At 39.6% G+C, this 25,271-nt stretch overlaps 2 protein-coding genes across 3 annotated transcripts in view; both read right to left on the bottom strand.

Moving 5' to 3' along the window:
- The window catches only part of LOC106654104 (G-protein coupled receptor moody-like), a 12,406-nt gene extending 9,346 nt beyond the window's left edge, over positions 1–3,060 (bottom strand). For both annotated transcript variants that reach the window (XM_014373811.2, XM_014373810.2), the window contains exon 1: positions 2,617–3,060. The gene's annotated coding sequence lies outside the window, so the exon portion shown is untranslated. The remainder of the gene's footprint in view (positions 1–2,616) is intronic.
- A 12,988-nt stretch (positions 3,061–16,048) lies between these two features.
- Positions 16,049–16,777, bottom strand: LOC111693782. Its single transcript, XM_023459436.1, has 3 exons — positions 16,724–16,777; positions 16,362–16,661; positions 16,049–16,279 (listed from the first exon to the last, which is right to left on the bottom strand). Exons 1-3 carry the CDS (start codon positions 16,760–16,762, stop codon positions 16,049–16,051), a joined length of 570 nt encoding a protein of 189 aa, XP_023315204.1. The 5' UTR covers positions 16,763–16,777.
- Positions 16,778–25,271: the final 8,494 nt, after the last annotated feature.

Raw genomic sequence — 25,271 nt, 5'->3', positions numbered from 1 at the left:
GGTCGATATTCATACTTGGTGCACCTAGTCGGCCACCCGGGTGCACGAAGTAGCTAAAACAGTTCGACTTCCTCGGAGAAAGTCGTCGCCGGGTCGGTATTCATACCAAGAGCTTCGAGTGGGCTACCGGGGTATACCGGAAATAATCGATCGATCAATAATATTCCACGAGAAAAAAAACCTCATGTGTATGTGTGTGTGTATTCGAGGATCGAGGTGTGTATATACATTATACACATCGACGGCGTAATAACAACGTATAAGCGCATGACGTGAACACAGCAAATGGTCTGAAACTTATTTTGGGTTGACCACTTTTTGGTAAGAACGTTTTTTGCGAAGTGGATTTTTCTTTCAATCGCTCGTATTTCGTTGAAAATGAACTTTTTTCGGTATGTTATATACGTCGTTGGATTGCATTTTCATCCAGGATTCTATAGCACTTTACAGAATTAAGATATCTGTTATCAAATTCAAATGAGAGTGAAAAAGAGTTTTCGCGGGCAGCGAAAAACGCCAGTGCGATGTATATGAGGAGCGTGTACGCCGCAGCTCTTTCTGCCATACTTGCCAGAGCGAGCGCGAGCGCGCTCCTCGATATGCGCGCCTTTCGCCTTTTTTTTATTATAACGATACGAGCTTGATTATCTAGCGTCAAAGCTACGAAGCGAAGATTTCACACGAAAAAGTACACGCATATGCATTTACAATTGAACGATACGCGCGGCTCGTTATAATGCACTGCTCCTTCGATGAATCATAATGATGTAGTCATCATCGAACGACGAGACGAAGCGAATCTTCCCAACGCGTTTCGATATTACACACATATACACGTGACAAATTGGTATTCAGGCGCGCGAACACCTTCGCAAACACGCGTATATCTATATATATTCATATCCGAGCTCGCGCGCGCGAATCGAGAGACATTGTAATGTACATTATAACGCGGTACATTGTACAGTACATAAGATATGCAGTACCGGAGTCATAGAGAGAGAGAGCAAAATAAACAACAGACTTGGAGCGCGACTCCGAACTAAAAGGGAGTGTTACATGTTACATATAGTATATCTCGAATTGAGAGAGAAAGACACGTGCTCGCGTTCTTCTAACGTATATAACTAATAGGATGCAGAAAACTTTTCTTTTGGCTCTCTCAAAGTATATACCTGTTTGGACGGATACATTGTAATGTAGTAAGAAACCACTATATAGCCGAGCCGCGCGAGTGACGTCATCGCGCGCGGCCTTATACGAATTACTACTATACGTGAGTCAACTCGTATATAACGCGCGCAACCGACCACCGAGAGGAAAATCCATGTTTTTTTGCCGTTATTAGAGTCGCTGCAGCTGATTTAATCCACGCGAGATAAACTATATACGTACGTATATAGGTATAAAAGGATATTCGCAAGTCTCGACTGTGTAAAAAAAAAAAAAACAAAATAATCGCTCTTACGACCGCGTCTATTATACACCGAGCAGAACTTGGGTATATAGTGCAATTGAGTGTGCGTGGGTTCAAAAACTGGGTCCGATATCTCGCGCGGGGACAGATATTGTCTTGTGCTTGTTACGCGTACACGCGTATACCGGTTTCTCATTAATTTATATTCGTCGTTAAAAGTCGGCGCTAGGGCCGCGAGATCGGTAAATATCGTGTAGCGATATACAAATTGTCAAAAGTGCGGCCACGACAATACGACCCGGTCACCGCGAGATATATGTAGTGTATATAAAACACAAATTTTACGACGATATATGGTATAGCTATACGTATCTAGAACGGCGCATACGAAAGTGTTGTAAAGGAGGTAAAGGAGTATATACGTACGAAGAGCGAAAGACAAATACACGACCGAATGATGAAAATCTCTGGTTAAACATTCCGCGCCCTCGCACCTACGTACATTACTAACTTGTGTAACTTTACCGCGATAAAAAAAATAGGTGGCTAAATAGACAGAGAGAGAGAGAAACGCACCGTTAGTGCACAAAGTGTACTTGTGCGTGTGTGTGCTCAACCGATCGTAATCTAATCGGTCGGTCGTCTCGAGCTGTTTTTTCTCTTTTTTATATGCTCTTTTTTAAAAGGCGCAGTTCGAGACAATCGTTTCTTGAACTTGTAAACAAACGAATACACGAGCGAGATAGACACCGACGATCGGTTTTTATACGCAGTCCTATCGTTTTCAGTTTCTTTTTTTTTCCGAAACAATTCCGCGAAATCGGTATGACTAAAATTTCGTGTGTATCATCCTTTTTTTTTCCACGACGGCCCTTATCTTCAATTATGAGAGAGAGAGAGAGAGATGCAGCGCGCAGGCACAGCGCTCGTCGTCGTTTCAATTAAAATCAAACGAAAGTAATAAAAATAAATAAAATAAAATAAAGGCAGCCACCGGCAACGGAGCGCAGAGAGCGCTCGTATTCATTATCTCCCCCTTTTTCATTTGTCCCGAAACGGTCTCGCGTTTATTATGCTCGATATACACATACGCATTTCGCTCGATTCGCATTAAAATCGCGGAGCGCATACGCTTTTAATGATTTTTGGTGTTGCTTTTATTTTATAAAATTATTTGCGTGTGCATGGATCAAACGAACCTTGTGATGAAGTTTCGAAAAAAAAAATAACAACGACGAAGAGAAAGAAGGAAGGTACAATCGGTTTTTACAGCATCCTCCTCGTCTTCTTTTCAATGTAGATCACTCAATTAGCAATGCCACGCGCACCGCGCGTGTAACACTGCACTTTTGCCACCCGAGAGAAGAATCGCGCGCGCGGGAAACATTGCACCAGTTGCACTATTTTTCTTCTCTTTTCCTTTTCTTTTTTTTTATCTGTAGAAAACAACAATGGCTCACACGCGTACTGCACTCACTCGTTCACTCACCGACAACGACAGCAACAACAAAAAAAAAAAAAAGAAGAAGAAGACAGGAGAGAAATCTTAAACCGAGCACAAGTTCATCATCGTCGTCGTCGGTGTATACGGTACGCGTTTCGCGGGCCTTCTCGACACGCACTGTCGGCCCGACCGGAGCAGACTCTGAGGCCGACTCGGATATACATATATGCGCTCGTGTGTGTGTGTATATTTCTCTCTCTCTCTCTCTCTCTCTTTTACGCTCGGCGCGACTCGAAAACTCCGCGCTCGTGACGACGACGACTCGTACAGTGGGAAATGTGTGTATATGAGCCGGGAGGGGACACTCGACTCGACACAGAGAGAGAGACCACATAGCTTCACACACACAGACACACAGACAGACGCATAAAAGTCCAGTCCGGAGAACCGCGCGAGACATGTACACACACATGCATACATACATAAATAATATACATATACGCTATAATAACTTATACATGTGAGCGACGTTACATCCCGAATAATCATGTTTTTCTTACCTTTACCTGCGCGCCTCTGCCTTGACCATATAGTAATGGCTTTTGTTATTGTTGTGTCGCGCGCGCGTATATACGCGGAGTACACCGCGTCGAGTCGTATTATATTATTGCCGCGGCTCGCGTTTACATATTACATGTGGATGTATGTGTGTGTGCCCGTCGTGTAGTCATGTGCGATCCAGAAATTATTCGTTCCTTTTTCAGGTGAGTTACGACGACGATTTCGTTCGCGAGAATGTTAATAAAAATTCAGGCATACAGCAGCAGCAGCAGCAGCTCCGCTTACTCGTAGATATGCGCTCTTATTTTTGTATTTAAAAAAAAAATAAAATAAAATAAAACAAAATAAAATAAGATAACAAAACGCTTGAGCTGCAATGGAGCTCGTGGGCCCGTGCAGCACAACACACACAAGTATATAACGATTTTTGCGCAATATCCTATATAGACTTTTAGCTGGTATAGATATATATAATACGCAGGTGGGCGCGAGAAACTCGCTTTTTGAAAGTATATCGCTGTGTTTGTGTATGCGTGTGAAGTGCATTTTATATATTATGTATACTAGCTCTCGCGTTCGTGTGTCCGCGTGTATTAATTTAAACTCCTACGAGTGACCCTTTGCTGAAATCGCAAACACAGACACACGTGGGCATTGCGCAACGAAAACGCCGTAGCATATCCACTATGCCACTATTTTATAATATATGCACAAGCGGAGAAACAAAGATTTACGCCTTATATGCTGCTGCAGATGCGAGAGAGTTTATAATTAGAACAAAAATCGGCAGCTTGCGTATATCGCAATAATAACAACGATTTCGTTTTATCGATCGATACCGATCATCGGCGCGTTTCCGGGTTAAAGGGATCATAAGCAGCAGCAGCAGCCGTAGCTCTCGACACAGATCCGATAAACTCGGTTGTATTAACTCTCGGTCGCTTTATCTCGGCGCGTATAACAGTACATATTATAAGCGGCGTAGATTTCGCTCGTGTGTTTGTTTTATCGACGGAAACGTCGGAATCGGTCGCGCGCGAAGATGATCATCATCGCATCGTCTCTCTCTATCGTAAATCATAGCCTCATTAAATACCCCGAGAGATGATCCTAATACATAAGTAATTAATGGGGGAGTGAAAGTATTACAAATACAAGTACGCACACGCGTGGTACTCGTGCCCGAAGACAATGCGACTTTCACTGCACGCGTGAATATGTGTGTACGTGCCACATAGGTGTACATTGAATTTATCCACTCGAGTCGATGCGGCTTTGCCGTTAAACGACGACGACGACTCCGAAAAGATTCGATCGGTCGAAGACACACACGAACTTTTTACCCGCGCGTGCGTACGACTGTAGGATCGAGACTTAAAAAAATTCCGCTTATGCACACGTTCGAGCTTGTACTATATCCGCAAACTCCATTATAATTCGTACACACGCATGAATCCTGTGCGCATGACGGCGTGCGTCACTTTTTTCATAATGCTCGGCGGCCTCCGCGAGACGAGATGCGATGATTCAGGTTCGACCGAGTGTATAACATGATTCAGGTGAATCGGCACGTCGGCTATTTTTCCTTTGCTTTTTTTTCATTTTCATCGCGATTCCTTTTCCGCAAAGTTTATACACAGCAGAAAGGGCGAACGACGATCGGTTTTTGTTTTCTTCTCTATTCGCGTAGAGCACACAACATAAGTATTGTTTTGTCATGTACCGAACGCACACGATAAATACATCATTGTAATACGAAAACACAAAGCTCGGCCGAATTCCTTCTATAGCGAGGCTTCCTGGGACACACATACGCGTGTGCGAAGTAGTCGACGACGTGATTTGTTTCGAGATCGTTGACCCCACCACCCCGGCACAGCGGCACTTGGGGATTCAATGAGCCGTGTCACCAGGCTCGTATGTTGTATAATTACATCGAAAAACCAGGTGTAAACGATCTCTCGATTCGATTCGCGCTCGAGCGAGCAGCAGCGCGTCGTTTTATCCGTTTACGATCTTTCGTATAATAATACACTCGCTTACCGGATCGTCTAATTATAAAATCGTTTTAACGTGTTACGGTGATGATACGGCCTCTTGTATTTTTATTATATGCGACGAAGATTTTCACGGCGATAGACACGAGTTGTATCACACGTCCTTATAACGATTAAAAAAAAAATGAGAGTCCGAAATTCGGTGACGCGCCGAACGCTTGATGTATAACGCTTTCCACGCGATGCCGTATACCGTTTTTAAATCGGTCGAGTTGAGTGGGTGAGTATCTTTGTCCGCATGCGACTCGAGAGCACACACACACGCGTATACGAAAAGAAAGGAGAAAAATTTATTTACACTCGCGCAGAGATATAAAATAGGGGTACCCATATAGCGCCTGTGGAATATAATTATTTTTAAAAAGGATGCTTGCAGCAGTACATGCGAGGGGGTCCCTCGATGACGACGACAACGAAGACACCATTTAATCTCATAATAATGCGTACGCGTGCGTTTGTACGTAGCGGTACACATAGCACGTATGTGTGTATATGGGTGTGGGTGTACTGCTGCACGAGGTTCGCACTCTTTGTTGCGCACCGTTGATGTCTTCTTTGGCGACAACGAAATTACATAAAAAATCGTATTGAAAATGCGACTTCTTCAGGGGATAATTTCGTCCAACGAAATTAATAAATGAATCAATTAAATAATATTTGCCTTCCTGCTTAAGCAGACGACGGTGGCACGCACGCTCCTTTTTTTTTTTTTTTTTAATTAATAGCTCTCTTTGCGGCTACGACCCACGAATTAGCAATCACGCGAGAGAGATTTCTCTCGAGGAGCTTGATGATAATTTTCGTGCACGTCCGCCAGTAGCGGTCCAAACACGCGACAAGCGACTCGAGGTGAAAAACGAATTCCACCTTTCTCCGAATCTATTAAGAATAATTGTCGTGGCTTAAAATATATATCATAAGTACACTTACGCACTGGCTTGTGTGTGTGTGTGTATACGCTAATAATAAAGTGGCATAGCCGAGATGTCGAAGTTGAGCGACGACACACTTGTATTTAATAAAAGGCGAGCGACGCGTCAAGTATACGTCAATCACGTTGGGAACATTATTATGTATATCTCTCTTTTCCGCTTTTTGTATTGGTCCACGGGATTAAGAAGTTTTGAATTAAGAGATTTACTATTTTTCAGGGCGCGAACAGTTTGTACCACGCGGTACGTATTTATTAAAAAAAAAATCGGATCGAGCTGCTAAATAGTCTACTGGAGCTAGTGTGTTACAATTAGGGCTTTGCCACGCGTCCGGTTGCAGTGCGTCAGGGGCTTTCGAATCGATCGTTTTTAGGCTCCGTTTGAAAACCGCCAGTAAATTCTATAATATCAATTGGAACAGATTTATGACTCGAGCTTACTTGTCTCTAATTTTAAAAATTTTTGGCAATGTTGACTTTGAATGTTCTTGCTTGATGCAAATTAAAATTTAGAATCTTAATTAAGAAAAACTAAACGTGTAAGTTTACGTTTAATTATAATTTAATGTAAATTTTTTTTATTGAATTTTAGTTGAATTACAGCAATGAGAAAAGTGACATCAATGAGATCCAGCGATGCATTTGATGTTAGTCGCAGTGTATTGGATCTAAATTTTGCGCGAGGCTGAAATTCTACTCAATTGATTTTTGCTCATTTTGTTAACGATTTATTCCTGTACTGTCGTAGTACTGTCCTTTGGTGTTAGTCCAAGTTTCGCTGATTCACAAATTTTTTCTCGTATTTGTCGCATGCGTAATTTTTGAGATTATCGTGAACGATATTTTGGTGCTTTATCAAATATGATTTTATTTCAAATTTCATTTAACGCGTGAAAAATCTTTGGAACCCTCATGGACTGTCTTTAAGTGGATAAGCAAATTCCTTTCTTTTGTAAATTTCTTTTCGCATGTGTCGCATGCGAAATCTTTCTGACCTTCGTGCACCTTTTTTGGTGTGAAAGCAACGTCGATTTTTTTCCAAATTTTCTATCGCTCTTATCACATGCGAAATCTTTGTGACCCTCGTGAATTGAAATCTGGTGCTTTCTCAAACTGCTCGAATTCCCAAATTTCGTCTGGCATTTATCGCATGCGTAATTTCTGCGAACTTCGTGTACATTTTTTTGATGGGAAAACAAATTCCATTGGAGTCCAAATACCTTTTCGCACTTGTCGCATGCGAAATCCCTACGACCCTCATGTACTTCCTTTTGGTGGGCAAGCAAAATCCGTTTGTATCTGAATTTCTTCTCGCAATTGTCGCATGGGTGGTCTTTTCGACCTTCGTGTACTATCTTTTGGTGAAAAATCAAATTACTTTTTTTTCCAAATTTCTTCTCGCAATTATCGCATGCGTAATCTTTGCAACCTTCGTGTACTGTCTTTTTATGTATTGTTAAATTGCTTAATTGCGCAAATTTCTTCGCGCAGTTATCACATTCGAAATCTTTACGACGATCGTGAACTGCATTTTGATGGACGAGCAAATGTGATTTTTGTCCGAATTTCTTGTCGCATTTGTCGCATGCGTAATCTTTACGACCTTCATGGACTGTTTTTTTATGGTATATCAGATTACTTAAATGCCCAAATTTCTTCTCACAGTTATCACATGCGTAATCTTTCCGAACTTCATGGACTGTTTTTTTATGCTCTCTTAAATTTCTTTGATCACTAAATTTTTTATCACATCTCTCGCATGCATAATCTTTTTGACCTTCGTGTACTGTCTTTTGGTGTAAAAGCAAAATCCTTTGGCGTCCAAATTTTTTCTCGCACTCGACACGTACAAAGTCTTTGCGTTTCTCATGGACTCTTGCGATGTGTGAGAGCAATCTATGTTTAGTATTAAATCTCTTGGCGCACATTTCACATAAGTAATCTCTGAAAACTTCGTGGAATATTTTTTTATGCTTCAGTAAAATTAATTTATTTTCAAATTTCTTCTCGCACTTGTCGCAAGCATAATTTTTCTCATCTCTGTGAATTGTGTCTTGGTGTACTATCAAGCTAGATTCTAGTGTAAATGCCTCCTGGCAGATATCACAAACGTGTATTTCTTCGGTTTTCTTCTCACTCTTATCCATTATGGAGCCCAAATTATAAACGATGGATTCTCGTAAAACGATGGATATTCGTTTTGTTCATCGGAAATTGAATGAGTTATATTTGTCTTTTAGTTTTATGACTTGTTTCATCGGGAAGCACAATTTCCGAACTAATTTGTTTTTACTGTAAACATGATCAGTGTGTCAAGGGAAAATAAGTAAAATCGTTTATGATTATATTGTTTACAATTTAGGTACCGATTTAATAAGTTAAGGGGACGCACCTGTGTTTATGCCTATAAATACAAAAACATGAAAATTAAGGATTAATATTAAAATTTTTTGTTTCTGATGTAAAAATATGTTTTTACAGGTCCTTTTATAACAAAAAATATGTCTGTAGTTCCTTTTATTATTAAAATTCATCCAGGATTCATATATATTGAATTGTATTTTTTAAGTCCTTGACCGCATGATTTTGAGAACAACAATTATTCAATTGGATTCCTTTAGGTCTCAAAAGTTTTGTAATTAAATTATTTTCCACTTAAGTGTAGCAGATTTTTTATTTAGTTATTTTTTTAATCTACTCATCTCCAAATATAGCAATAAGCGTTATTAAAATAGCTATTTTTGTCATTTTCTTTGTACTTTTATATGAATAAAAATTTCCAAGCCTTTTCTTGAAATTCTGCTACACTTAAGTGGAAAATAATTTAATTGCAAAACTTTTGAGACCTAAAGGAATCCAATTGAATAATTGTTGTTCTCAAAATCAAGCGGTCAAGGTCTTAAAAAATACAATTCAATATATATGAATCCTGGATGAATTATAATAATAAAAGGAACTACAGACATATTTTTTTGTTGTAAAAGGACCTGTAAAAACATATTTTAACATAAGAAACCAAAAATTTTAATATTAATCCTTAATTTTCATGTTATTGCATTTATAGACATAAACACAGGTGTGTTCCCTTAATACATTTTATTTATAATATTCAAAACAGATCAAAATTCAAACTTGGCGACGACTTTTTCGATGAATTTTTTTGGACTTCTAAAACTAAATATACTTCGAAAAAAACTTTTCAATATTGAGCAAATAAATCCTTATAAAAGTTGGCCTGCTCAATAATCCGCTACCGCATTTGAGCCATCATTACAAGCAAATACGGCAGATCTTTTTAGACTTTTTAAAAGTGTTTTCTCGAAACGATCAAAGCAAGAAAATTATTAATTCATATCATTGATAATTTTTTTGTGCAACATAATAAAATTTAAGCTACCAATTCATTATTTCCACGAGTACAAAAAACCAAAGTTCATTAGTCACACGATCGCTGCACGAATTTTTCCATGAATTTCGTCTCGCATGTGTGTGTTATGCCTTATTTGTGTTCGGCCTGCACACACACGCGAGTACACATACACAGGGTGTATACGCGTGCGTGGCTTGATCTAGTGTTCGTCTTACACATATGCCTCTTTACTCGCGAGATCAAGCGTCATACGTGTTAATTTGACGGTCTTATTTTAATTATTATATTTAAATTTTACTATACTTAACGCTAGGTTATTGGTATATAACAATAGGGATATATGGTGCAACGTAAGAAATATCGAATCGCAAGTAAGGCCCGAATTTTCTTTTTCAGTTGCTCGGTGAAACGACACAATACGGTAGCATGACGTGTACATCGATCGAAGATTTAATTAGAAAGCGTTAAGAGAAAGCGGAGGGGGCACAGCTGATGCTACTTGCATCTCTCGTTACTTCGGCCATGTGTTTTTTCATAGAGAATCATTACTCGTTACAACGCCGTTGAGTTAACAGCAGTAGAAAATATCGCGTCGATCGCAGCGAACGAAAGAGTAAAAATATTTCAAATACAATTATATATTATAAGCTATCGTGTGTGGTGTGTGAGTGCAGTGTTGAAAAATGGATCGAAGCCGCTTCAATCAGTTGAAGAGTTTACAAGAAAACATCAAGTGGAAGGTCGAAGAAGAACGACTCGCCTTTCTTCGTCGAGTTTCTTCGTTGATCGAAGATTGGGAGGACAACTTACCCAATCTCCGGCATATCTTTCGACGCGCACAAATCGAGCTTCTACTCGTGGACGCCGTCAATTTCTTTCGTAATGACAGTCGGGATCCAAGAAAAATGTTCGTCGATTTCGTGGTTAAGTGCGGCTACGTAGACGAGCCTGGCAAAGTCGAGTGCCGCGAGGGCGTCAGGCCGTCGTTGCGACGCGTCACGCCGCTGCATCGTCTGTTCGAATTGCATTGGGACCTTCGAAGAGAAGATTGGTTTCACGGCGGTCTCGATGGGTTATGTTTCAACCTTCTGAAAATTTACAACCGATACGACGTAGATTACGTACAGGAGGCCACCGGCGTCACTCACTTCCACGTGGCCTGCTGCTGCCTCCTCGCGTCCGACGACGATCAGTTAAGAATCATTGCGAGATTCCTCGAGCTCGGCCAGGATCCCAATCAAGTCGTAAGGCCGACGGGCTACTCGCCGCTGCACTTGGCACTGCAAAGAAATAACGGGGAAGCAGTGCGGTTGCTGCTGAGAGCCGGCGCCGATCCGAACTCGACCACGACGGACGAGAAGGACACTCCTCTGCACAAGATGGGCAAAAAAGGAGTTCCCGGTGCCGTAGTCGAGACGTTCTTCCGAGCCTGCGACGAATCGAATCGTCTGCTACGGATCGATGCTCTAAACATGTGGGATCGCACGCCGTTGGTTGAGGCCTTGATCTATAAAAACGAGGAGGTGGCCGCGTTACTGCTGAGACATGGCGCGAATCCGAATTCAGTCAACAAGTTTTACGAAACTCCTTTGCACATCTGCGTGCGAGGTAGCCGCGACGCGTCGGCGGGGATGTTGTTCAAGATCTGCGACGAATTGAATCTGCCTTTGCAGGTCAACGCTCGGGACGACGAGGGTAAAACACCATTGGAAGTGGCCATAGCGAAGCTATCGCCTGATACCGTCGACGTGCTCTTGGATCATGGCGTCGATCTTTCCAAAGGCATTTTTTCAACCGCTATCGATCCAAAAAATTTTTGTCGTTTGTTCGTAATCAGTGTAATGCAATCGGCATCCGGTATTCTGGCCGTCGCCGAACGTCTCGAAGCAAGAGGCTATGAATTTAGCCGAAACGACGCCCTGACGATCATGAAATGTTTTGATGAACTTGAATTATTCGAGGTGGCGAAAAAAAAAATTTTTTACGACGACGAGAAATTCAGGAGCGAAGCGAAGGAAATAAAAGTGAATTCGAGTCTGTCGCTCTACGATCTGGTCCAGTTGCGTCCCGAAGAGGAGGAAAAACTGCTCACATATCAGGACTACTTCGGGTTTGCCAGCACGCTAGATTTGTGTGAGATCTCTGCGGAGTTCAGGAATGCTTGCGTTCTACATGTGTGCGAGAATATGTCAAGAGGATTTTTTCGACGCTGGGCGCTGGATCCGTTTCACGATTTGATTCATAAGAGGCTGCCGATCGAGTGTTGCGAGTTCATTCTCGAGAATCTAAGTAATCGAGATTTATTCAACATTTGCTTGGCGGTTGCAGGCTTAAGCACGTCTTGAGAAGATTTTAAAAATTGTTTACCTTAGGACATAAGGACTTTTTAGAATATTTAAAAAGTATGTAATATAGTAGTTTTCGATACAAGGGCCATAAGTAACACTTTAGGGTTACGCGAGGGTCCTAATAGCTGGGACGAAAAGAGTCCCTTATGTCACGAGTATCGTACAACATTTTATAGCACTGTGCTAAGTTCACATTTATGACCTCTTTTCCGATGCATAAGTCATATTGCCAGAATGTGCGACTTATGCCACCGAAAAGCGTGCCAATTAATTAATACTAATTAACGGAAACAATCCTGCGTATGCATCTGAATGAAAAATCAAGGAAACAGTCCTGTCAGCAACTAGGTTGTAATATTGAAATTAAATTTTCCATTTGCTCAGCATTCTGCAACTGGGGTTGCCACTAGTATTATTTGACTTAAGATTTAGCTAAAAAAAACCATTGTACCATTTGGAAAAATGAGTCGAGAAAAGATTGAATCTGCTCAATTTTATATATAATTTTTGTACTAATTTTAATAAATAAAATTCATTTTTTCCAATTACATCTTGTATTTATTTTACTATTCAGCTGGTCTGCTAAATTTTCTATGGCAAGCAAACAAATAAAATTGAAAAAGAAGTTATATTTAATTTCAACGAAAATTCAACAAAAGCATCACTGCAAACAATTTTACATTGTACACCTTATCCACTCGAAAAGAGTATACTTGTACTGCTAGGAGGCTTCAATCGAAAACTTGAAACGGTCGAAATTTATTAAAATTTAATCAGGAATTCAAAAAAAATATTTTCAAATTTTTTTACTGGAACCATCGGGTTCAAGAAACCTTTCCTGTTAAAAAAAGCATTCAATTAAACGCCTTCAATTAAAAAATCTGAAAAAATTTGAAGTTTTGTATTTTGATGAAAAAAAAACCAAGAAAACAATTTCCAGATTTTTTGAGGCTCCGTATCGTCCTAAAAAAATTATTTCCGTTAAAAAAGCGGTTTTTTACTTCAAAAAGTGTGTTAGGTAATCTGAAAAAATCTGAAAAAATCGAGGTTATGTTTTTAAATGCGAAAAGAAAACTGAAAAAATTTCTGAGTTCTTCATTGGCTCATATCGCCGTATTTCGATTTTCAGAATTTTCAATGATTTTATCTGAAGGCCTGAAGCACTCAAAAAATTTGAAAAAATGCAAGGTTGTTTGGATTGTTAAAAAGTATTTTTATAAATTTTTTCAGATATTTTAATTACTTGCAGGGCTTCACAATTAATATAAATAAAAAATTGACGTTTATACCGGAAATGAGAGGTAGGACGGGGGATGGTGTCTAAACGTTTGTTTTTGGGACCTTTTTACCGTGTACTATAACATATTAAAAGCGCGTCAAGTTCGGTGATATACGTGAACACGGTTTTTTAAAAAAGTATTATTTTGACCCATATGTATTTAAAACTTTCTGAAGAGAGAAAAGAGTTCCACAATTTCGGTTAAGCATTAAATTATTTATAAAGACTGGATCATCATATGACGGTGAATGCAAATTCACATATTTGCAATTATGAGAAAATGTTTATTTATCACATTCGTAATCTAGACGAACTTTGAGAATATCAGTTTATCGACTATTTTTGTCAATTTAATTTTTCTCCCATTTGTATGATGCAATATTTAATTACGAAATTCATGGATTGCTTTTTGGTGTGTACTCAAATTGCATCGTTCCCCAAATTTCTTCTCACACTTATCACATGCGTAATCTTTCCGACCATCATGGACTGTTTTTTGATGCTTTCTCAAATTGCTTTGATCCCCAAATTTCTTCTCGCAGTTGTCACATGCGAAATCTCTTCGACCTTCGTGTACTATCTTTTGGTGTAAAATCAAATTACTTTTTTTTCCAAATTTCTTCTCGCAATTGACGCATGCGAAATTCTTGCGACCTTCGTGTATTGTCTTCTGGTGTTCATTCAAATTTCGCTGATTCGCAAATGTCTTCTTGCATTTGTCGCATACGTAATTTTTGAGATTATGGACGATATTTTGGTGCTCGATCAGATATGATTTTATTTCAAATTTCATTTTACACTTATCGCATGAAAAATCTTTGGAACCCTCATGAACTGTCTTCAAGTGGATGAGCAAATTACTTTTTTTTCCAAATTTCTTCTCGCAATTATTGCATGCGTAATCTTTCCGACCTTCGTGCACCGCCGTTTGGTGTGAAAGTAACGTCGATTTTTTTCCAAATTTTTTATCGCACTTATCGCATGCGTAATCTTTGCGACCTTCGTGTACTGTCTTTTGGTGCATCGACAAATCTGACTTTTGTCCAAATGTATGTTTGCACTCGTCACATGCGAAATCTTTACGACCCTCGTGAACTATTTTTTGATGGAAAAGCAAATTCCATTTTAGTCCAAATACCTTTTCACACTTGTCGCATGCGAAATCTCTACGACTCTCGTGTACTTCCTTTTGGTGAACAGACAGAATCCGTTTATATCTGAATTTCTTCTCGCAATTGTCGCACGCGTAATCTTTACGATCTTCATGTATTGTTCTTTGGTGCCTCACCAAATCTGATTTAAATCCAAATTTCTTCTCGCATTTTTCGCATGTGAAATCTTTACACTTGTCGTGGACTGTTTTTTGGTGTTTGATCAAAGTGCCTCGTTCTCCAAATTTTTTTTCGCACTTCTCGCATGCATGATCTTTCCGCCCTTCGTGTACTGTCTTTTGATGCACAAGCAAAATCCATTTGCGCCCAAACTTTTTCCCGCAATTGTCACATAGGTAATCTCTAAAAAGTTCGTGGAATATTTTTTTGTGCTTGAGTAATGTTGATTTATTTTCAAAATTTTTTTCGCACTTGTCGCACGTAAAATCTTCGCGACCTTTGTGTACTAACTTTTGGTGCAAAGACAAACTCGATTTTTTCACAAATTTCTTTTTGCCACTATCGCATGAGTAATTTTTTTCTTCATTGTGAATTGTGTCTCTGTGAGTTACCATACTTGATTCTAGTGTAAATGCTTCCTGAAAAACATCACAAACGTGTTGTTTGTCGTCTGAAACAGCAATGTTTTGTTCATCTAAATTATCTTCAGAGATACAGTTTTCAGATTTCTTTTCACTTTTATACATTTTGGTGCCTACATTAAACGATGGATCAATCTATTTAGTGCTTCAGAAATTATTGAAAGAGTAAAACTAATCTTTTGGTATTATGACTTGTTTCATCGGCAAAATAAACATTCAAACTAGCTTGATTTTAACACAAACATGATCGTGTACCGAAGGACTATTTACATACCATTTACGATTATTATTTACAATTGAGGTAACGATTTATCTGTTTTAAATTATAACTTGGTGGCGATTTTTTTTGGATGAAAAGTTTTAGCATCTCTCGAAGTATGAAAGAATATAGCTGTTCTCACATTTTCATGAATTTCCCATGTTTTTAAGTATTATTTATAATTAAGAAATTAAATCTAGCTGCTGAGCGGTCAATTGCCACTTTACGGTATGATGTACCAGCTATAGTGCTCTATCGATTGCCCGGTTGCAGTGAGTCAGGAGCTCTCGAGTCATTTGTTTTGACGCCTCGTTCAGAGACTGTCGTTAGGTTTTATAATGCTGTTTAAACAAATTTATCACACGATTACTCGCCTTTAATTTTCAAAATACTTGTCAATATTGTGTTTAAATATTCTTGATCGGTGCAGACAAGCTTTACGCAATAACTTTTACCATACACATTTAATCAAATTTTATGCTCTCTTTTTAGGATTATCGAACTCATTAATTTATGTTAAATTGTAATTTGTTGTAATTTTTTATTATTAAAGTCTACTTAAAATACAATTATATGAAATGATGGCATTTAATGTTCGTCATGGTATCAATCTAGATCTGTGCACGAGTCTAATTTCCACTTGATTGATTTTCTTTCTTTTCGCTGGCTTCTACCAATTCAAAAAGACAGTCGTTCACTTCTTCCCTCGTTTTTTCGGCCTCGCCTTTTATAATCATGTATCTTCTTAGAAAAATGCAGTCCTCGATCTTATCGCCCAATTTCTTGTATCGATCATAAAATTTTATCAAGTCCACGTATCCAGGGGTCTCGAGCCATTTCAATTCAGCAGCAAGTATGGACTGCAAAAATGTATTACAATTGTTTTGTTTATATAAACGGGTAAAATATTACTAAAAACAAACCGCATATGATTTTTCTTACCTCGGCTAAGCACTTGGCGGCGGAGACGGACGACCAAAGGGTGGCATCCTCGACGCATTTTCTGGCCTTGTTCGCGTAACCTTCGATGACGAGCGAGGCATTTTGAAGCTTGTCGATGGCCTCTTGCGCGTCATTGATGAAGTTGTAGCGAGGCTCGGTGTTCTGCGTGCAATACTCGAGGTCTTTGTGGTACGCGGAAAATTTCTCCATGACGGGATTGATCTTTTGGTCGCACCGAGAGGTATCCAGATTCAGTTTGTCGGCGGCCTCGTACAGTTCCGTCGCTCGCTTCTCCTTAAACTAAATGTCGAATGAGTAAATTTGTAAGGTAGAACCAAAAAAAGTGAAAATTAACTACTGACCGTTTTCTCGATGGTGTCTTGAAGAAAATTGCCCATCATGAGGGTTTCGTTGATCAGTATCTTCGTACCGCGTATCAGCAACCATAATTCGTACGGTATGTCGTGCAGAGACGGCTGCACCTGAGTTTCCAGATACTCGATGAAGTCTTTCAGCTTGTCCTTGATCATGCCCCTCTCCGCGACATCGTCCTCGACTGCACGAGCTTGCGCTCCCTGCGAAAAAAATACACCGTTATTTACAAATAGGGTAAAAAATTACACTCGCGAATTCGTACTTACGCAGACGAAAATTAACACGGCCAAAGCGATGGCAGACTTCATGATTTAAATGGCTCGTCGACTGTACACTGTGACTAAACGGAGCCAAGCGACCGCCTTATATAGTTAAATTTTGTTTTGCGTTGATAATAAAGCAAAAAAGTAACGAGCCGTTTTATCGATGAGATGATAATCATTATGCATTAGTCGACACGTGATACAAATAAATTCGTGCATGGTTTTTATTCGATGGCTTCAATTTGTTGGTTTTTTCTTTCGTTGTAACAGATCAAATCGATCGATTAAAAAAAAGTCGAGTCATCTAAAATACCACTTTATCATTCGTTATGTGTTCTCTTCTCGTTTGCAGTCATATTATTCTTCGATCTGGGCGCGAACCTCTGTCGGCACTTTTTAATTTTATTATATCAGTGCAGCTAATTGAACATCTTCTCATCTATTCACATTCTCAACATAGTCAAATAAAAATATTTTAATTTTTCCCCAGTACTGAAAAATCAGCTTTCGTGTTTATAAATCTATCGCATCTTTGTTATTGATTGTATTCTAATAATTAGTAACATTTCATTGTGTTTGAACGATTTAAGTTTATATTGATGTGTATCTGTAAATCAATTTTTAAATATACTGTCTCACTCAAGTGCGAAAAGGAATCAGCCAAAAACTCTTATCAGAATCTCAAATGGTATTGAAAAGATATAAAAAATACTCTGTACAATACAAAGACTTACCATAATTTATTTTCAAAAGTTTTCGATGAATTAACTTTTTCAAACGATGAAGTTAGTCGAAAGTACAATGATAGGATATGATAATTGTCCTGATTAATGAATTGTAAGTTGTGATTCTAGCAATGAGAAGCTTGTCATGGTTAAAAACTCAATTATGCTTAGATCATTTCCAAATTTACGTGATTTTTTTCAATGCCTTGTTAACGATCGATTCGGACATGCAGTCTATGACTTCTCTCTCCGCTTGAATGACTGCGACTTTCAAATCTTCGATAGCTCTTGGTTGTTTGCAATCTTCCAATTGTTTCACCGATAAAGGATATCGACGCTTAAATTCCAACAGTTCGCGTTTTCCCGGAGCCTTGAACCAAGCCATTTCCGCGACATGTATAGTCTGTAAAAATATATTTAATTTTTTTTTTTTGATAATCGAGTGTAATAATTCTGAATTACTCATAAACGAAGGAAATTTTTATCTTATACCTTCGTCAAGCACTTGGCGGCGGAGAACGACGTCGAGAGGGTGGCATCGGCGACGCATTTCTTAGCCGTCTCGACGCGATCTTCAATGTCAAAAATGATCTGGTAAATATCGTTCCGAGCTTTTTGCGTGGGTTCGATTAATTTTTGAGCAATGTTCCACGCGCACTTTTCAATGCCAATGGAGTACGACGTGGCGATCTCCGTTAAGGCGTCGATCTTCTCGTCGCATTCGGAGGTATCGACTTCGCGTTCGGCCGCAATCAGATGTAGATCTCTGATTCTGCATTTCATCGACTGAATTGTAGTCGAAAAAAATCGTTTTACCCAAATTTTAAGCCGACGGTAAAATTAAAAAATAATAACGATGTAATTACTTACCACGGGTTCGATGACGTTTATGTAGCTGGCGTTCCGTATGATGTGGTACCTGTGTTTATTCGTATCAAAGTAGATTTTGTTGAATTGTGCGCCCATTTCCGTGAGAGATGGCTTCATAGTAATTTCCACATAGTCAAGAAAGATTTTCAGCTTTTCCTTGATCATACCCATGTCCTTGACATCGTCTTCGACTGATCGAGCTCGCATTCCCTGATTACATAGAGCGAATAATTAATTTTAGATATCTATCAGGTCATTAGTTACATGTAGGTACATTTAAATAGGTTTATTACTTACGCAAACAAGAAATAACACGGCTAAAGCAACAGCAGATTTCATGATTGCAATTGTTTGTCGGCTACTGTGTAACTAAAGGTAGCAAAGCATCTGCTGTTATGCTTGTTATTGTTCAATTTTTTTTGCTGATAATAAAAAAAAAAAAAAAAATAAGTAACGAGCAGTTTTATCGATGAGATTATGAGTATGCTTTAGCCCACACTTAATATAAATAAACTTTTGTATGATATTTCTTCGATAACTTTGATTTTTTGGTTTTTCTTTTTTTTAAACGGTTCAATCGGTCAATTAAAAACAGTTGAATCAACCATGAACACCGACCCATGTTTAATTCTTTTTTCACACTTAAATTTCTTGTGATGTCAATGCAGCAAATTGAAAAAGTCATGTCAACATTATTCAAACTACAGAACAATCGAATATGGTTTTCAAGGTCACGATCAGTAGCATGATAAATACCATTTATACTTCTTAATCACGTAAATCAAATTGTTATCTATTGAATAATTGGGTTGAAACTGTGTCAAAATATGAAATCTGAAGTATTTGAATACGTACAATATCATCGCGTTACATAATGACGACATCTTTTAGGTCATTCGTGCGAATGTGTAGACGGTTAATGAACTGTGTCCGGGTGTCAGCAGCATTAAAAGTTCAAATTAGTTCGAATCATTTTATGCTTTTTTTTCGCACAAGGACGGATATCGCGAGTTAGTCGCGAGTTACCTGGGTGCGGGACTTCGACAGCGCGAATTCGGCCTGCCTCAAGCCTTAAAACAGTCTTTAACTTTTAAAAGATATATGTCTTTTTGTTCTAAGTGCCGTAAAAGTGTCCGTTGATCAAAAAATCGCTTTTTTGTAAATTTGCGATATTTTTGTTTAGTATTTCAAGTCAGGTAATATATTACCTGTCAAAAAGAATAATTTGATTTTATTTTTTTTTCGATTTTTATATTTTTTGAGCAATGCATTAGAAGATTGTTTCATGATTAATGGGTAAACAATATCAACAAATGTAACTTTTTCTCGATATTTTAATCAAGATTTTTTAATTTAATTGAACAATGAATACTTCATCGTTCACGTTGCTATTAAAATTCTTTTCTGTTAATAAGAGTATACTTTGCAGGAATTCAAAGTATTTATAAATAGTTTAACGTGTGATACATACTACAAAGGCCAATAAATTAATTTGAAAAAAAAAACGATTATTGCTCTCGCAGGCATAAATTTGGGCCATGAAACACGACGGCAATAGTGAAATTCCGTCGTATAGATCCCACTGTTTAATTGATGAGAATACTGATAGCTGAGAGTTCTTCAGGTAAATAACCTGGAGCAGAGTATGGAGCATAGACGTTCGGGTTGGTGCTAACAGTACCTACAGTGTATGGTATAGCGAGGAATTTCGAAATCTTCTACAAAAATCTGGCTTATATATCTCGCTGACTGAAATTTCACCACTTGCGGGAACTGTTACCACGACATCTAGCGTTAGCTTGCCAAGTTACTCGGATACGAAATATTAGATTTAAAAAGGCTCTTTCAATTCAAGTTTAACTATATATTGAGCTCTTGCCTAGAGAGCTGTATAGTCCGGGCGCTGGTGCATTTGAGTGGACTTACGAGATCCCCTCGGCGAGTTGACGGATTTCTATGTTTTTTGGGTTGCTGAAACCGAATTTGAAGGTTGCCAGGCCGAAATCCTGGTCAATTTTTTGTTATAAACAAATTAATTGTTTAAACAGCCACATATTGAAAAATATTGAAGATAGATTAAAACAATTTGTTTTTATTTTATTTGTCTTTGAAAAACAAAGAAATTCCATTAAATTAATTGAAAATCCGTCCACTAGAAAAAAAGTTATGCAATAATTAGTGTAAAATACGTCTTTTTTCACCTTTCAACCTCTGTAACTTTGCTCGTATTAGTGCGATCGAGCTCCTGGACGTCTCATTTTAAAGGTAATAACCTACAGAATGATGTAACATAATTTTTATGTAGGTAAAATTGTTTATAATGCAATCTGTAGACGTGTATAAACGTAATTTTATGGCTCTGACGTACTTTCCATTTGTTTATACGCGTTTTTTGCTGAGATAAATTATTAAAACAACGTGGTAACTTAGTTCAAATGAAAGTACATCAAAAAACAAAAATTTTAAGGGGTTTAGGAAGAAAATCGGTCCAGTAGATGCCAAGTTACAGCCTTCTGAACTAGCGCGTAGAAACCAGCGAGCGCTTAGGGCGTGCACACTGAGGCAACATGAACTCATGAACCAAGCTCAGACTTGTTTGTAACTTGGCATCTACTAGACCGATTTCCTTTCTAAACCCCTTAAAATTTTTGTTTTTTGATGTACTTTCATTTGAACTAAGTTACCACGTTGTTTTAATAATTTATCTCAGCAAAAAACGCGTATAAACAAATGGAAAGTACGTCAGAGCCATAAAATTACGTTTATACACGTCTACAGATTGCATTATAAACAATTTTACCTACATAAAAATTATGTTACATCATTCTGTAGGTTATTACCTTTAAAATGAGACGTCCAGGAGCTCGATCGCACTAATACGAGCAAAGTTACAGAGGTTGAAAGGTGAAAAAAGACGTATTTTACACTAATTATTGCATAACTTTTTTTCTAGTGGACGGATTTTCAATTAATTTAATGGAATTTCTTTGTTTTTCAAAGACAAATAAAATAAAAACAAATTGTTTTAATCTATCTTCAATATTTTTCAATATATGGCTGTTTAAACAATTAATTTGTTTATAACAAAAAATTGACCAGGATTTCGGCCTGGCGACCTTCAAATTCGGTTTCAGCAACCCAAAAAACATAGAAATCCGTCAACTCGCCGAGGGGATCTCGTAAGTCCACTCAAATGTCACCAGCGCCCGGACTAGTACCTTTTGGATGCGCGGTACGCTCTGCGCAGCCTAGCATTCGCTGATTCATAAAAGAAACATCGTTTTTTTTTCACTTTGACGTGAAAAATCTTGATTTTTTACAGCGTAAGAACTATTTTACGACGCACAGGATGAAAGATGAAGGTTTTTTCAATATAAACCTCATATACTCTGATACCCTAACAAATTAATTTTTTTTATAAATAACTCATGAATGTGGCCGTCCCATACGGCTAATATTAGAATTGTCATACTTTGAGATAAAATATCTCGAGATTTTGAAGCGTAAGCCACATAAATAATTATACCATTAAACTCAGCGTGATATTTAATCCATCAAATAAGATAGGTCTCGTATTTCTCGACAAATTTTCAAAGAACCTCCTTGATTCGTTTCCCGCAACAGAAAATGCAAACACAGCGTAACGAGGGCCGCCTGCGTGTAAAACATACGCGTCGACAATAACAATGGTATACAGGCCGGCATAGGCAGAGCCCCTGATTCACTTTGTTTACGTTTTTTGATGTACCAGCAAAGAGCTTTATAATAAGCTTGTTGCGCGCGTGTGTCATCGTAATATAATCACCCGTATAGGTGCTAGTGCGAGCGAGTTATACATAGATATAGTGAATGTTAACTTTAAAGTCAATTTTCTTCTAGAAATTTAATTTTTTTTAAAAATACTAATACCATCGTTGGGAAGAAGAGACGAAAATCTTTCGAAATGCACATGCGCAATATTTTTACAGACCCATGTGCGCTGCCGAGCATGTGTAATTTGAGATTTTTTCTTTACTCGGTCATTTTAAAAACACCGGATTGCATTAGAACGCAATCTATATTTTTCAATGACTTGAAAAAATAAAATCTTCACTTACAAGAATAAATAAGGAATAAATAATTGTACGATCAAGCACAATTATAATGAAATGATCTATTCTTTCAAAATTAAGTATTAAACTAGTACAATCTATACAAATGCTTCAAATTGGGCCCACATAATTTTCGACAGATGCGTTCATCACGCCGGATGCAATGACTTTCATATTACCACAGTCAAACCACCGAAAAGCGAGTGAAAGTCAATTCAAATCATATTGCATATCCAACAGCATCACTTACTCTCGTCTGTGACTTTGGAGTATTATTATTATACTAGTATTTTTATACTGAAAAGTTAATTTCGAACTTATAAAATAATTTAGAACAGTTATATTAAATTCGTTAGCTTAATTTATAGATAGTAAAATAAAATTAACGAATAAACACTCAAGACCAGAAACTATACACAAGCAGAAACTATACAAGTAAGTAATCAGTCAAAAAATCAGTATTTATTAATTAATTAATCGCATCATTCATTTATTTTAAAAATATCATTTATTTGTTTGATTCAGAATTGGGAAATTGTGTTTGCAAACAGAGCTAACATAAATCAATACTTTTTTCCAAGCCTCCATGCCTTGTTTTATTTTTACACCATAAAAAAGCGAACTCCGAAATTTCCGAGCGCTAAATATCATTATTCAAAGATCACTTGGCAATTATTTATAATAACTAGATATTTCGAAAGCGCTTGGCGCTCGTCAATATTTTCATTCGTGTTTTGAGTTTACTCAAGTACCAACTGTCTGTTGACAGCTAGCAGTAGCAGAGACAGAAAATAAAATATAATGTTATTAATACTTTACTGTGACATCGCTTGACAATAGTTTTATAGACGCGACGTGACATCGAAAACTGCTACGACTCCGAAGACATGGATAGACTACCGAGTGGAAGAACATTGAAGGCCTTCAGACAAAATATCCATTGGGACCACGAAGGATGGCGGGGGGAATTATATCGTTATTTTTATTCCGAGATCGGCCGTTGGCACGGCAAAATGCCGGATCTCCGAAAAATATTCACCCCGGAAGAAATGGATTGGCTCCTCAGCGTGGACGTGAACAATTCGAGCGGACAAAGACTCGACCTCGTTGACTTCGTGATCCGCAGCGGCTACACGGACAAGCTCTGCGGCGGCCGCGGAGTCAGGCCGTCGTCGCCGCCGCGCTCCACGGCGCTGCATCAGGCGGCCAAACGCAACATGTCACCCCGGAACGTCGCCAAGCTCTTCGAGCTGTACAACCTGTACGAGGCGAACTACGTCGACGAGGAGACGGGCCTCACGCATTTGCACGTCGCGTGCAAGTTCCGCCTGTTCAAGCACGCCAAGAGGTTCCTCGAGCTCGGGCACGACCCGAGCTGTCTCACGCGGCCCGCGGACGGATTCTGCTACTCGTCCTTCCAGGTGGCCTGCCTGGCGGGACAACTCGAAGTCGCCGAAGCGTGTATCAAGGCGGGTCGCCGACCGGACGATCAGCCCGCGGGCGTCGCCGACGATCTACCGCTGCAGCTGGCCGTGACCTTCGACCAGGTGCAGCTCGTCCGACTGCTGATGAAGGAGGGCGCCAATCCGAATCTGCCCAGACCGGACGGCAAGACGACTCTGCACGTCGTCTGCGAGACCGACAACGCTTTCTGCATGACCGAGCTGCTGTTCAAGCTCTGCGTCGACTATGGGAAGAGGATCATAAGGATCGACCGACGGGACAATCACGGCAGGACGCCGCTGCTGGTGGCGCTGACGAACAAGAACTGGGCCGTCGCGGAGTTGCTGCTGAGTCGTGGCGCCGATCTCAGAAAGGCCGACATCAACGGTTACACGGCTCTGCACAGGATCGCGCAGAGTCCGTGCAGCGCCAACATGGTAACGATGCTGTACAATCGCCATCGGGACTGGCCGCTGCGGCTCGACCTCGCCACGAACGAGGAACGCGAGACGCCGCTGCACTTGGCCGCTGCGAGCGGCAACTACGAGCTCATCGAGTTTCTGTTCAGAAAGGGCGCGGACGTGAACGCCCGCCGCAGGGACGGCTCGACGCCGCTGCATCTGATCTGCAAGAGTGCGTCCGGCGGCGATCCCGAGCGGTTCTTCAAGATCGCCAAGGCAGCGAGGCGATTGGTGCTGGTCGGCATCAGGGACAACCAAGGCCGGACCGCCATCGAGTACACGCTGGCGTACTTCCACGTGATGTCGTTCAGCGTTCTCCTGTCGAACGGCGCCAGGCTGCCCGACCACGACTACTTTCCCGACGAGCAGTTCTTCGGCGAGAGATGGAACTGGGAGCCGGCCCCAGGTGCGGATCCGTACAACTATCGGCTGAGACTGATCACGGAGGCGCTCGCCACCTGCGATTTCCTGCAGAGACGCTTCCGACGCACGCTGCTACCGGGCCACGTGCAGACGCTCACGAAATTTCTCGCGCGGCACGGCATGTTCGAGACGCCACAGCCGTTGCCAGCGAATTGGTTCACGAACGAGGAGTTCCGGCAGAGAGCGGCCATCATGAACATGAAGAAGGGCGAGGTGCAGGTGAAGTTCTTGGATCTCGTACGGTTGGACTTGGCCGAGA

This window comes from Trichogramma pretiosum, unplaced genomic scaffold (genome assembly GCF_000599845.2).
Source record: "Trichogramma pretiosum strain Unisexual culture from Peru unplaced genomic scaffold, Tpre_2.0 scaffold61, whole genome shotgun sequence".
Lineage (NCBI taxonomy): Eukaryota > Metazoa > Arthropoda > Insecta > Hymenoptera > Trichogrammatidae > Trichogramma > Trichogramma pretiosum.
The sequence above is the reverse complement of the archived record's forward strand: the minus strand, read 5'-3'. Positions and strand labels throughout refer to the sequence as shown.

Coding starts and splice junctions, on each gene's coding strand:
- LOC111693782 (XM_023459436.1), bottom strand. CDS start 16,762: ATGATGGGCAATTTTCTTCAAGACACCATCGAGAAAACG. Junction 16,662..16,723: donor AAGACACCATCGAGAAAACG/GTCAGTAGTTAA, acceptor TTCGACATTTAG/TTTAAGGAGAAGCGAGCGAC. Junction 16,280..16,361: donor CCGCCAAGTGCTTAGCCGAG/GTAAGAAAAATC, acceptor ACATTTTTGCAG/TCCATACTTGCTGCTGAATT.